Here is a 15554-nt window from a genome sequence, read left to right on the forward strand (position 1 = left end):
CCACATGTCGACTAGGGCATTCTCTGTCAATTATTTTTTCAAGGTCTTGGAATTTGTTCATTGTGTGATGCTCATTTTGGGGGACTCTCGCTCTGTCCCTGGCTTTGTCTAATATTGTATTTAGATCACCACCTATTATCACATGACCTCTTCTAAGGTGGGTTATAATTTGAAAGGCCTCATTTTTTTAAAATTGAAAATGCCACTCAATGCACATCTTGCCACATGTATGTGCACTTGGAGAAGCTGTTCCAAGGAGCATACCGCTGTGAAAAGTGTGAGCGGGTGGTGTCTTTAGAGTCAGAGATTGCTGATCTGAAGAGGCAACTTGCAATATTGAGGGACATTGGCAATCTTGAAAGGGAATTAGAGCTCACTGAGCAGGCCCTTGCTTCGACTAGTGGTGCAGATGGTGGCGCTGTTAGTGAGGAGCAGGTAGGTAGCGTGGTTGCTGTTAGTGAGGAGCAGGTAAGTAGCTGGGTGACAGTTAGAAGGGGAAGCAGGGGCAATAGGGAGAGGCAGGTCGTGTCTGAGCTGACACATCCCAATAGATTTGCCATGTTGAGTGAAGATATTGGGAATGTTGGGGCAGAAATGACACGGCTGGGGGAGACTAATTCCTCTAGCAGCCAGGGGAATAGTTCTTCCAGCATAGTGGGGACTCAGGATGCTCAGATACAAAGAAAGATTGTGGTGGTAGGGGACTCCATTATTAGGAAGGTACATAGGGCAATCTGTTGCCAGGACCGCATGAACCGAACAGTTTGTTGTCTCCTGGGTGCTCGGGTGCGGCACATTGCGGATCGGGTAGACAGATTGTTGGGGGGGGGGCTGGGATTGACCCGGCGGTCTTGGTACACGTTGGCACCAATGACAAAGTTAGAGAAAGATGGAGGGTCCTAAAAAATGATTACAGGGATCTAGGCCAAAAGCTTAAGGCAAGGACCTCCAAGGTAGTATTTTCTGAAATACTACCAGTGCCATGGTAGAAAGGGGGGGGGGGGTGATAGACAGCACTCTGACACAATGACTCAGCAAGGTTGCAGGGTGCACGGAACAGGAAGAGACCCTAATACCCTTCAGAAGTACTAACAATCCAAAAAATAGTACCAGCACTCTCTGTCTCACAGCTACAGATATAAGCGAATACCAGTGTAGGGCAAATGAATAATTTAATGACACTAATAATAAACTGAAAATATAGCAACAATAACCAATACGCCAATGCAAGAATAAATATCACCATAGAGGAAATGAAAATATAGGGGGTAGAGGGGAAAGAAGGAGAAGGGGAAAAAAACACAAAAGAAAAGCAAAAAATCACAAAAATGGAAAAAGGAAAGCAAACTAGGGGGGCGACGTTTCGAGGGGTGACCTCTTCATCTGGCCCATTCCCCCTGGTCCCAAAGGGTCCCAGAGGTACTTCCCTAATCCTTCTCTCCCCACTGTCAAATGATCCCACACTCAGCTAATGATATAAATCTAAAGTCTAAAGAGGGCAAATCACATAAGCAGATATCAAATATCAACCACTGAATGTAGATACAAGAATATTGTGAAAGACACAGAACATATGCAGATATCAGATATCAATCAGTGAACAAGTATAAGCAAACCCTCTTCCTGGTGCCTTGTCAAGTTCTTGGGGACCAGGGGGAATGGGCCAGATGAAGAGGTCACCCCTCGAAACGTCGCCCCCCTAGTTTGCTTTCCTTTTTCCATTTTTGTGATTTTTTGCTTTTCTTTTGTGTTTTTTTCCCCTTCTCCTTCTTTCCCCTCTACCCCCTATATTTTCATTTCCTCTATGGTGATATTTATTCTTGCATTGGCGTATTGGCTATTGTTGCTATATTTTCAGTTTATTATTAGTGTCATTAAATTATTCATTTGCCCTACACTGGTATTCGCTTATATCTGTAGCTGTGAGACAGAGAGTGCTGGTACTATTTTTTGGATTGTTACTACCAGTGCCATGCACTACACCAGGGAGACAGTCAGAGATCAGGGAGGTTAATGCATGGCTAAGAAAGTGATGCAGGAAGGAGGGGTTTGGGTTTTTAGAGCACTGGGACTCCTTTTCTGAGAGGTGCCATCTATATTCTAGGGACGGATTGCACCTCAATGAAGAGGGATCTTCTGTGCTAGGGGGGAGAATTCTAAAAAGGTTGGAGGAGATTTTAAACTAGGATGGAGGGGGGAGGGGAACGAAACAGATAATGAACTAAATGGAATAGATGAGGATACAAGGTGGTATGGCGGTAGAATGGGGGTAAGTGCAAGTTTGACAAGCAGTGAGACACCCATAGTAAATACAGATAATACTAGAAAACTTCTAAAGACTAAACAAAGTGGGCGCAGAAAGGAAGGAGCAGATAAGATAATAGTACAGGCTGAAAAAAAACTGAAATGCATGCTTGCTAGTGCAAGAAGACTGACAGATAAAATGGGGGAGCTTGAATTAGTAGCTGCAAGGGAGCAGTATGATATCATAGGCATTACTGAAACATGGTGTGATGAAACTCATGATTGATTTAGAGGGTTATTCTCTTTTTCGGAAGGATCAAACAAATAGAAGGGGAGGTGGAGTATGTTTATATGTTAAACCAGATCTAAAACCTATTATAAGGGATGATGTCTATGAAGGGAATGATGAAAATGTAGAGACTTTGTGGATAGAAATTAGTAGTGGAGGTAAAAGTATAAAGAAAATGTTTGTGGGAATATTCTATAAACCACCAAATATCTTTGAGATTGAGGAAGCTAAAATACTTTTGCAAATGGAGAAGGCATCAAAACTGGGTCATGTTTGCATAATGGGGGATTTTAATTATCCAGACATAGACTGGGGCAATGAGATTATCATTACAATAAAAGGAAACAGGTTTTTGGGGGTGCTTAAAGACAATTATATGACCCAAATTATTGAGGAACCAACCAGGAGAGGGGCAGTTCTGGATTTGGTCATATCAAACAATGTAGAAGTAATAACAAATATTCAAGTCCTGGAACATTTGGGTAACAGTGATCATAACATGGTCTCATTTGAAATAAATAATCAAAAAACAGATTACTTGGGTTCAACAAAGACCTTCAACTTTGGAAAGGCAGATTTTAATAAACTGAGGTAGTAATACAATGGGATGATGTTTTTGCAGGGAAAAAAATGTAGAAGATAAATGGGCAGTCTTTAAAACATTGTTAGAAAAGCACACTTATCAGTGTATACCCTTGGGTAATAAGTATAAAAGAAATAAGTCAAATCCAATGTTGCTAAATAAACAGGTAGGGGAGAAAATGGACAAGAAGAGGAAGGCGTTTAGATTCTTTACGTCAGAAGGGACAGAGACATCGTATCAGAATTATAAGGAATGTAACAAAAATTGCAAAAGGGCAATCAAATTAGCAAAACTGGATAATGAAAAAAGGATTGCAATAGAAAGTAAGGTCAACCCTAAAAAAATCTTAAATTAGCAAAAATGGATAATGAAAAAAGGTTTGCAATAGAAAGTAAGGTCAACCCTAAAAAATTCTTTAAGTACCTTTATAACAAAAAAATGAGAAAAGAAAATATAGGACCCTTTCAGTGTGAGATGGTTAGGCAGATTATTGGAGATAATGAAAAAGCTGAGGTGTTAAACAAATTATTTGCCTCTGTGTTTACCAGGGAAGAATCAAGTTCAATAGTAGTTCCGCAGGAGGAAGCCACAACCTCCATATTAATGAACAATTGGTTAACTGAGGAAGAAGTTCATAAGCGGCTTGAAAAAATTTAAGTAAATAAGGCACCTGGCCCCGATGGCATACATCCAAGAGTACTTAAGGAGTTAAGCTCAGTAATAGCAAAACCTTTATATTTAATATTCAAGGACTCCATTTCCACAGGCTCGGTACCACAAGATTGGCGTAAAGCAGATGTGGTGCCTATATTTAAAAAGGGAGCTTGATCACACCGGGGAATTACAGACCTGTAAGCCTGACGTCAATAGTAGGGAAACTACTTGAAGGTTTAATACGGGATAATATTCATGAATACCTAATGGAAAACAAAATTAGTAGTAATAGTCAGCATGGATTTATGAAGGATAGATCTTGCCAAACTAACCTTATTTGTTTCTTGAGGAGGTAAGTAGGAATCTAGACCAGGGTAATGCAGTTGATGTGGTCTACTTAGATTTTGCAAAGGCTTTTGATACGGTTTCACACAAGAGGTTGGTGTACAAAATAAAGAAAGTTGGACTCAGTAATAATATATGCACCTGGATTGAAAACTGGTTAAAGGACAGACAACAGAGGGTTGTCATAAATGGAACTTTTTCAGGTTGGGCTAAAGTCGTGAGTGGAGTACCTCAGGGATCGGTACTGGGACCCTTGCTTTTTAATTTGTTTATTAATGACCTTGAGGTTGGAATCGAGAGCAAAGTCTCCATCTTTTCTGATGATACTAAATTGTGTAAGGTAATAGAATCAGAGCAGGATGTAATTTCTCTTCAGAAGGAACTTAGAGAGACTGGAAACGTGGGCAGGTAAATGGCAGATGAGGTTTAATACAGATAAATGTAAGGTTATGCATTTGGGATACAAGAATAAAAAGGCAACTTACAAATTAAATGGAGAAATATTGGGGGAATCCTTGATGGAGAAGGATTTAGGAGTGCTTGTAGACAGCAGGCTTAGCAATAGTGCCCAATGTCATGCAGTAGCTGCAAAGGCAAACAAGATCTTATCTTGCATCAAACGGGCAATGGATGGAAGGGAAGTAAACATAATTATGCCCCTTTACAAAGCATTAGTAAGACCACACCTTGAATATGGAGTACAATTTTGGGCACCAACCCTAAGAAAAGACATTATGGAACTAGAGAGAGTGCAGAGAAGAGCCACCAAATTAATGAAGGGGATGGACATTCTAACTTATGAGGAGAGGCTTGCTAAATTAGATCTATTTACATTAGAAAAGAGGCATCTAAGAGGGGATATGATAACTATATACAAATATATTCAGGGACAATACAAGGAGCTTTCAAAAGAACTATTCATCCCACGGGCAGTACAAAGGACTCTGGGCCATCCCTTAAGGTTGGAGGAAAGGAAATTTCACCAGCAACAAAGGAAAGGGTTCTTTACAGTAAGGGCAGTTAAAATGTGGAATTAATTACCCATGGAGACTGTGATGGCAGATACAATAGATTTGTTCAAAGAAAGGTTGAACATCTTTTTAGATGGGAAAGGTATACAGGGATATACCAAATAAGTATACATGGGAAGGATATTGATCCAGGGATTAATCCGATTGCCAATTCTTGGAGTCAGGAAGGAATTCATTTTTCCCCTTAATGGGGTTTTTTGTTTGTCTTCCTCTGGATCAATAAGTAAGTATAGATATAGGATAAAGTATCTGTTGTCTAAATTTAGCATAGGTTGAACTTGATGGACGGAAGTCTTTTTTCAACCTCATCTACTATGTAACTATATGTAACTATGTAACTATGTAATTTAAGAAAGCGTCCTGGTTTTCATTGGTGACGTACATGCTGGCTATGGTTAACTCCATTGTATCCAGTTTATCAATGACAATTAGCCATCTTCCATTCTTATCTCTTTTTAATTTTTCCACTGCGAAGGGTACACTTGTTCTGAACATAATGGCTACTCTAGCCTTTTTGTTTTTGCTAGTGAGTGATAAACTTGAGGGAAAGATTTATCTTTCAGGCGAGTAACATCCTCTCTGTTTAAGTTTGTTTCTTGTATTACAGTATGTACATATCACCTTGTCTAGTTTAAAATCTCTGATCATTAATCTTCTTATCATATGGGGAGTTCAGGCCCTTTATGTTCAGGGTAACTATTTTTAGGTTGTCAGTAATTTATTATTTTTTATTTTTATTTTTTTATTTAGCTGTTTCGCCCAGGTTTAGCCTAAGTACTTTATGGTTCTTTTGAGTTCTGCTTTGAGTTAGGGGGCTCAAGTTGTCTTGTGCATTGCTTGTAGTCTACTTGCCATGGAAAGATGGGTGCACACATGGGGTAGGAGAGGTATAATTGGGAAAAAAGCAAAAAAAGGGTCTAACTTGGAGTTGGATGGGGCCCTTCCACATTTTGGGCTTTTGACTGCTTGTGGGGTGTGTGTATTATGCAGAGTCTAATGGTGTGTTCGGGTGAATTGTGGTACCTTCTGTCTGAGTTTTGCTTAATCTTGTCCCTTCAGTTTTCACATGAGTGTTGTCTGTGTCTTACGTCCTTAGTCATGGTTCCTAGGGAAAGTGCCCTTATCTTGTGCCTTACACACAGAATCATTAGTCATAAACAGTTTATACATTGCTTAAACAGACTATTAAAATTTTAATCATTTTTGTATTCTCTCAGCTTCTGAGTTACTGCTGTGCAGCAGACACCTGGCTTCTTGCTCATTTTCTTAATATAAATATGCCAGTCGTAGCTATGGCTGGATGCTCTGTAAACCAAGGTCATCCTCAACTTTCTTGCTAACTATTGTTTGAACTTCCACATACAATTATAACAGCAGGCTTTAATATACAGTATATATACCAAGATCTCATTTTCAGTCTATCAACCAACAAGTCTAGTCTAATACTATTTTCAACCAAAAAGTCAATTTTGCATGGTAGACCTTGGGGGGATAAGTTTTTGATAAATGTCCGTTATCTTTCCCAACTGTGATTCAGATAGTCTTGAATCTTATCTAGTTAAGGTCGAGGTCTCTGCATCAGTCAGGTCTTTATTTTAGTACAAACAATGGTTTAGACAAGATCCAGTTTCATTTGGCTGGTTTTGAGGGCTAAGGGGGCTATGCACTAAGCTCAATGGGTTTGCGTTCTGATGTTCAAAAAAAGCACGTCCGTTAAAAAGTGAGGCCGGCGACGCGATTCACTAAGGCCTTGAGCCCATTTTTTAACGTACGTGCTCAAAACACCCACAGCGTACGTGTTGCTTTTTTCCCCCCTGCTAGCATTCTTAAACTTCACGTAGAGAGAGCAGTCCGTGGGGTCCAAAAGCGGAGCACAGCTACAGCGAATAAAACGGGGGCTACAAACCAGCAGACATATTAAAAATCCTTTATTGTGTGGTGGTGGGGGGTCAGAACAAACTCTGACGCGTTTCGGGAAGAATCCCTTTGTCAAAGAGGATTCTTCCCGAAACGTGTCAGAGTTTGTTCTGACCCCCCACCACCACACAATAAAGGATTTTTAATATGTCTGCTGGTTTGTAGCCCCCGTTTTCTTTGCTGTAGCTGTGCTCCGCTTTTGGACCCCATGGACCGCTCTCTCTCCCTGCATTTGGCGTGAGGCACGGAAAACATGAGGATTCCATTGCTGCATTTGTGAGTACTCTGCCTGTTATATTTTCATTTACATTAGATTGTGGATACTGCCTGTCCCATTGAATTAGCTGATCTGCCCACTATGGTATATATAGAGGACAGTCAGCTTATCAAAGGGACTTGCTCATGGTCGTATTTCATTACACAGGCACTACAAATAGAGTCTCACGCAGCTTTCATTGACTTTTTATTGATTGATCATCCTCAATAACAGTGATCACCATGCTATATTTTTCTAATTAGTCTACCTGTTACTGAGCCCTGAGCATTGGGACTGGTGCCCTATAAACTTTAAACTTCACGTACGCTAGCTGAGAGAAAAAAAAGCCGCATGTAACATTTGCATGGAGATTTGCCATCTCCATACAAGGCTGTTACAGGCGATCGTACACTAAATAAATACATTTGAATAATAGTGTACATGAGTATGGGGTCTCCGGAGCTGAACAGCATTGGTTTCAGGTCCGAGGACCCCCTACTTCAGGAGATACAGGCCCCTGTAAAGTGCTGTGTGCATGAAACGCGTAGGTGCGTTCATGTGGTCCTGTTATTGTTTGTCTAGCCTGCAATAAACCAGACCTTATTGCCATTTTGGAGTGCTTGCTTTTTTCCTTCTCTCCGGTCTAGTTGGAAGTTGGATTCTTCTGGCTGTGCTGCTCATCATCTAAAGTTACTCACTTGAATCTACCTTTGGATGGACTGCACGCCCCTGGTGTCTGGAATGTCCACAGAAGCACACAGGCAAAGGGCCGCAGTGCCCTGTCATATATGTATATGTACACCTGTGCAACTTTATTTTCTGATTTGTTTATACTTGGTTGGGTGTTCATTATTGTGTTTAATCTGTGGTTGTCAAGTGGACTCCACTAGACACATATCCCTTCCTATTGTATATTTATTCATGTCTCCTGGACACTCCATTGTCATCTGGATTATCATGCTTATTTTACGCTACAGATGGAACACTCTCTAATTATTGCAGCATCACACTCCATTTCACTTACTATTCATTTTGAGTTGGTTTAGGAATTAATTGATTTAATTGGTTAATGGTTTAATTAATTAATTGTTGATGTTGTTACTGCTTGTATTCATTGGATTAGCTGGCTACTGTTTTTATTTACTTTATTTAGGTATGCTAATGCAGTGTTTAATAATGGGCAAATAATCTATTATCCATATCTGGATAATAGTTATTTTGCACATTATTATACTGTATGTGTTAGGGGGTGTATTTAGTTAGAAATAATGTTTAGTATTTTTGTAGGCACAGTATTGGTACCGCAGGCCCGCGGGTACCCCGGGACACCCGCGCGACCCGAGGCCTCCCTCTGGGACCCCGCGTGGTCAGCCGGGGACACCCACCGGCCTGTTGTATGGGTGTTGCTCATGTAAAAATGTAAAGCAAGAATTTTTTCAAAGTCCAGCTTTTTTTGCGTCTACCTTGAATTGAATTTAACGCAAACAGGGTAACGAACGAGCAAAGTTGGACTTACACTGGCGACACACTTTATCGCAGTGCGGCCAGATCCGCAAGCCGGGAGATTTCCCGGCTTGCTAGTGGCCGCCCCTCGGCGTGCCGCGCGTCATAGACGCGCGGTCACGCGTCTTCGGGAGCCTGCGCCCCCTGCACGCGCGTCCAGGGCTCCCCGAGGGAGCCCTGGTGTCCCGCGATCGCGGGACAGCGGCAGGGGGTTCCGGGGGACCCGGCGGACCCGGCAGCGGTAGGGAGAGCGCCCCGATCGGAGGGCGCTCTTCCGCTGCTTCGGCGCGCGCCCGTCACACTCGGGCGCGCGCCAGGCTACTGCTGCGGCACAGAACGGGCAAATGCTCGAATAAACTGTGCCGCAGCAGTAGAAAAATTTCCTGAAAAAAGTCAGTTTTAGAGCGCAAAGTGCCTGTTTGCGTGGCTTAGTGCATCGTGTTCAGTGCAACATCACATTCTAAGAGCACTTTGCGCTCTAAAAACGACTTAACGGAGCTTAGTGCATGACCCCCTAAGTGTATTTCATGTCTTGTATTCTTTGTTGGAACTCTGTTCCATTCTTCCTGCTGTGGCAGGGGATGGGCTGCCCCAGGTCTTTGAAAAGTCCTGGATGGGTTTCCAGTCCGAGAGAAGTTATGAAATCTGGTCCCTCAGCTGGTCTTCTCATAATGGCCCTTTTCCCTTGTGGGATGCCTGCAGGCGGAAGGGGACCCCCAGCGATACCTGATCCCGTTGTTCCTTAGGAGGCTTGTAATTCCTCTGATGTCCGTTTCCTCGAAGCGGATCTTGTCTAGATTTCTGGTTTTGTTGAAGATCTCCTCCTTACTTGAATAGTAGTGGAGCCTTGTTATGATGTCTCTGGGGCCTCTCCCTTCGTAATCCCTTGGCCTCAGAGCTCTGTGGGCTCTATCCAGTTTGAACTTGTCATTGGTTGCCTTTGGTTGAATGTTTTGGAAGAGTTTGTGGAGGTAGGGTCTAATCTCGTCTGGCGTAACTGTCTCTGGAATGTTTCTTATTCTGATATTGTTAATCCGAGATCTGTTCTCAGCTTCCTCTAGGGCCTCCTGCAGCTGGGCCATTTGTTCCATGGCTCCTTGTAGTCCGGTGGTCCTCAGCTCTACCGCAATGATTTCTATTCGGAGACTGCTCATTGCATTTTGTAACTCCTCGCAAAAGGTTTGTTTGATCTCTTTCACCCAGGCCTTCACTTCTGATGCTTGAGCTCCGTTCTGGCTCAGATTCTGAGTCAGTCACCTCATGGTCTCACAGCATAGCTTCATCTTCTTTTTCTGGAGGTAGTAAGGGCATGTTCTTTTTATTGAAGAATTTTTGTGTTTTCTTGGGAGCCATTTTGCTGTAATATCTAATTACCATGTGTTCTTTCTCTCTTGCCTTTTTCCCCTCCTCTTCTCCTCCTTCTCCCCCTTGGCATGTTACAAAGCTGAGGCTATTTCTTATCTCCTGTAGCTTATCATGTCTCGTCAGTGCTCTGGACTTATATCATCGTGCTTAATGGTACCCCTCTTGTGCCCCTTTCTCTGAAACTATTTTACTGCATTATAACTTGTGATTGTTCAGAGCTGGTTTCTTTGGTTCTCACCCTCTGCTGGGTCTCAGCCTTCTCTTCCTGCCTCTCAGAGGTCTTCCTGGGGCTTGCTCGCCAGACGTATGGGAAAGTAATCAACTCCAGCAATTGCTGTCTCTTCTTCACTGTGCTCGGTCCCCTCACCCCTAGTGCAAAGTCTTTTTTATTGAGCAGGTTCACCCTGAGCTGGGGCTGGAGGGGTCTTAGTTTCTGTGTGGGCCTAACATCCCTCCCAGGATTGACAGTCTCAGGCTGCTGGCCTCCTCTGTCTTCCCAGCGTGGCAGCCTCCCCCCTCCTTCCTCCTTCTCAGGCCTACCTCGATATCCTGTGACAATCCTCTCTGGGGTTGAGCCTGCTCACACTCCTGGATCTCTGATCCATACTCCGTGGAGGACCAGGAGGCAGGGCATGTGATTTCAGCTCCCGCACAGGACCCCCTCTGCTCCTCCACTACAGAGCTCCAGCTGCCTGCCTGCTTGTTTGCCTCCCTTCATTCCATAATGTCCCTTTTATAGAGTGGTACCCAAAACTGTACTCCATATTCAAGGTATGGTGTTACGAAGGATTTATATAGCAGTACAATTATGCTATTTTTTTCGATTCCATCCATATGCAGTTTTATGCAAGTTAATATCCTATTGGCCTTTGCAGCTGCTGCCTGAACACGATTGTTAACCCTGCTGTCAACAAGCACTCTTAACTACTCCATCGAGTATTGACCTCATTTTGCCCCATTTAGTTTGTATGTAGCCTGCTTATTCTTGCTTCCCAAATGCATCACTACCCCTTTCAGTGACTAATAAGTTTTGATAAAGAATCTATTAATTTAGATAGTTTTGTCCTCTCTCTTACCAATCATACTGTAGTAAATGGGTAAGAATTAAAGTCAATAGGAAATTAAAATTCCCTAAAAAACTGGGATAGTGAATACTTAGAGGATGAGGTAGTTTAAGGCTTTGAAGTAGTGTAGGATTCTGTCAAATGTGATAACAGAGAAAAAATGCGGTACTGGCACCAAATAGCAAGATAAACCAAGGGAAGCATAAGATAACACATTGATACAATAATGTCAGGTAGTGTAAATAACCTTTAGGTGGGCAGAGATCCTTCAAAAAGCTGGCAAAGCAGTTGAAAAGGTCTGTCAGAACAAGGCTATTTATTGCTACACAGGCTAGGAGTTGGGCTGAAGGGCCACGGGTACAATAAACTGATATTGCCTGGGAAAAAACAGGCCTAGAGTGGAAACTAATTACAAAACAAGTACATGTACCTGTATTTAGTTTACTTGTTAATATTAATTCAGGTTCCATATTTTCTAAGCAGCGCTATGCTGCAAAACACTCTACAGCCCATTGACTTTAAAGGCTGTAAAGTGTCTTCCAGCATGGGAAAGTATATTATGGCAGAAGATTTCTTAGTAAATATGGCCCTTAATTGTCCTCCATACATGTACCATACACATAGATGTCACACATACACATGATATATTGATGCTACTAACGGGCATAATGCCATCTGTTGTCTACTTTTCAGATCAAGCCGATGATTGGTTCTGTTGACAGAAGCACACCGTATGAATATCATTGACTCCAATCTTAGAGCTTTTCTTACAAGTGAACATCAATTACGACCGGTATGATACTGTATACTATACCAAAAATTCATAAAGATAAACTGAAACCTCCTGGAAGACCAATAGTTCCTGGTACTCAATCTATACATTTCAACCACTGGTGACATATCTGTATGCTATCCTTAGACCTTATGTGAAGGTGACTTTGTCCTTTCTTAGGGACACATCACATTTTTGGGGGCTGTTACTGACTTTGGACATTTGGATGAGGGTATATTGTTAGCGACTTTAGAGGTGCAGAGTCTCTAAACCTCTATATCACACTTGTATGGTATAGAAGCGGTTAAAGGATCGATTAGTGGGGATTTTTCTTCTATTGGAGATCATTCTAGCATAATCATTTCCATTTTGAATCTTCATCTTATGAGCAATGCCAGGGTACAGCCATGGGGAGCAATGTTGCACCAGAACATGCAAACATTTTTATGGACTCATTCGAAAGACAGTTTTTCTATATGGATGTTGGCGTTGTGAAAATTACTGCCTATGGAATCGTTATATTGATTATATTTTCCTGCTCCGGTAGGGAAGTACGCAGACATTGGTTGATTTTGTTAATGATCTCAATGCCAAACATACTAGATTATGGCAGGGTTAATTTTTGAGATGGTGAGATTACTTAAAAGCGTAATAAATTACAAACAGTTTTTTTTTCTAAACCCACAGATTGTAACAATTTATTGCATGCTGAAAGTTTTAATTAACCGCTAGAGATGGGCGAATTTTTGGGGTGGATTTGGATCCGCAGCGGATCGACTGGTTCCTTTGGTCCAAAAATTTCAGTGGATCAATCTCAAAAAGGGTGATTCAAATTTTGAAGATTTTTTATTATTATTACCACTACACTCCGCAGATTCTGCAACCCGTGGACGGATTGTCAGAATCCAATCCACGAATTCAGTAATCCGTTGCAGATTTTTAAGAATCTACCAACAGATTGCTGAATCTGCGGATTGGATTCTACAAATCCGTCAATGTATTGTATCCACGTGGATTAAAACAGTCCAGATGCGTCTGCGGATTTTACACCGTGAAATGGATTTGGGCGGATTCACCCATCTCTATTCACTACACTTATTGAAGAATTTACCTTTGAGTCAATTTATGCGTGTGAAAATAATTGTGAGTATACCATATACCGTTGGGGTGAGATTACTTCTGATGGCAAATAAATTTGCTGTGAGAGGCTATTTAGTTGATCTTTTGTTGACTCATATTGATAAGGTTACAAGTATGGAAAGGGAACATTTATTAACATTAAAAAAAGACGTGCTAAACAGAGAATTAATAGAGTTCCTTTTGTATTAAAGTTTGCATTAGCTTCTTGGTATATTGAAAGAAGCATTAAGAGACATTGGATAATTTTTTATTGAGATCCGATGTTGAGAATTGTATTTAATATAAAAACACAGAAAAAATATAGTGCTCACTAGTACGTAATAATATGAAATAATGATTTGCGTCCAATAATGCCTAGATTGGCAAAGGGTGCATCCAATGAGCTAGATAAATTGTATATCACAAACAGAGAGTATAGTGATTTCACCGCCACTCTCTAGCTAGAAGCTCATTTTTGGATGCACTCCAGGACTATTAAAACATACATTTAATAAGTAATATTAAAAAAAGGTTTACACACTAATAATGAATAAAGAAAAAACATGTGTGGTGTATTTAAAAATAGGGTGGGGATGGACCAGGATGGTAACGTGAACCCTGAGGTGTATTGCCTAATAGAGGTAGTTGCCACACTATGTTGGTAATACAGTGTGCAAGGTAACCACCAGAGGGTACCTAAGAATTAGTAGGATAATGTATCCGGCTGCATAACTCAACAACCAATGTCTGGAGTGTAGCTTGCTGGTGCTGAAATAGAAACTGTCTCTAACACAGCATACCCATCAAGCCAACCTATAATTGCTATTTCGTGAAAACCCTCCTGTGAGATGTAATGAAGTAGTTTTGGCCAGGGTCAATGATACTGGGTACAGTATGTATAGAAATTTTGTCATAGTGGAGATCTGACCCATTGATAGATAAAGACACCTGACTACTGAAAGGCAAGAAATCAATGTAAGCTCAGGTAGGGTAACACACAATCATAGGTTGGTGGTACAGTATGTGGCTTGAGCCTGTGTAGGGCTGAATCTATATACTGCTATATAATGCAGTGTGATGTAAACATGGCTATTCTGCCGAGAGGAAACTAGTTACCCTGTCAATTCCTTCTCTGCAATGTGTGGTATTTAAATGTCTCAAATCTGCAGTTAGAATGTCCCATATAAATATGACAGCATAAAGGTACAGCCCATTCCTACAAAATATGCAATAGTACGTCTGCTCAATTGATAACACAATATTGTTAATAAAGCTAATATACCAATAATATACAGAGGCATTAATGCAGTGCTGGCTATATTGTGACCTCTCCGTATAAAGTGCAGTGTGTACAATGCACAGTGAATCAACAGAGAGGTATAGCCACATATAGTATAATTTGCACTGCTATAACAGAGCCTGGTGTAAAATGGCAGAGCCTGTAAAAGGTCACAGAATAATGTTAAAGTGTGAATGGCAGAGTACTAAAATCATTGCAATGGTAATGCAATGGTGTAGTACTGGCTGTGTAGTCTCCTGCTGCCACTATAATGAACCACAGAAGATATACAAGGCAGAGCTGAATTGGGAATCAGTGACAATGTAACACTCTCAATATAGCAGGGAATGAATATAATGATAGCACACGGCGGTGCTTAACAGGTGCTTAACATGGAAATACACTGTAGCACGCAGTACAAAACCAGCAAACAGCAAGCTTGTAGCAGCCTCGTGAAGGATACAGTTACCACGGTACACAGTGCCTGGTCTCCTCCCAGATGACGTCACTGCATCGAACGCCCTACGCGTTTCCCTCCTCAACGGAGATTCGTCAGGGGCAGTCCTGGTCCGTCCCCACCCTATTTTTATATACACCACACATGTTTTTTCTTTATTCATTATTAGTGTGTAAACCATTTTTTAATATTACTTTTAAATGTTATGTTTTAATAGTCCTGGAGTGCATCCAAAAATGAGCTTCTAGCTAGAGAGTGGCGGTGAAATCACTATACTCTCTGTTTGTGATATTGTATTTAATATACCTGTACCTCCACTTTTTTTCATACAGGAGGGGTAAGAATCTCTGGGACCTTTTGGTAGGGTTGGATTCTTTCAGTCCTATTAATACATAGCCTTATTTGGCAATCAGAAGAAATGACTCATTGCCTTGTTTAAATTGTATACACCAGTGGTTCCCAAACTTTTTCGGTTCAAGGCTCCCCAAGGCAATCAGAATTTTTTCAAGGCTCCCCAAGGCGATCAGGATTTTTACGCGGCGCCCAAAGTAAAAACAAAGGTGTATATACATACCTAACAGTTGCAGTGCGCAGTTGGTGTCTCTCTCAGACACTCTCACTCTCTCTCACACACTCTCTCTCTGACCTCACTCTCTCTCTCCTCACTCTCTCTCTC

The 15554-nt window shown here is 41.4% G+C and overlaps 1 protein-coding gene across 2 annotated transcripts in view; it reads left to right on the forward strand.

The window, feature by feature from the left end:
• Positions 1–15554, forward strand: part of LOC142487762 (myosin-IIIa-like) — a 171703-nt gene that overhangs the window by 21737 nt on the left and 134412 nt on the right. For both annotated transcript variants that reach the window (XM_075587612.1, XM_075587613.1), the window contains exon 2: positions 11945–12044. In XM_075587612.1, coding sequence (XP_075443727.1) covers positions 11985–12044 — 60 coding nt within the window. In that variant the 5' untranslated portion in view covers positions 11945–11984. The remainder of the gene's footprint in view (positions 1–11944; positions 12045–15554) is intronic.

Source organism: Ascaphus truei, chromosome 2 (assembly GCF_040206685.1).
Source record: "Ascaphus truei isolate aAscTru1 chromosome 2, aAscTru1.hap1, whole genome shotgun sequence".
Classification (NCBI taxonomy): Eukaryota; Metazoa; Chordata; class Amphibia; order Anura; family Ascaphidae; genus Ascaphus; species Ascaphus truei.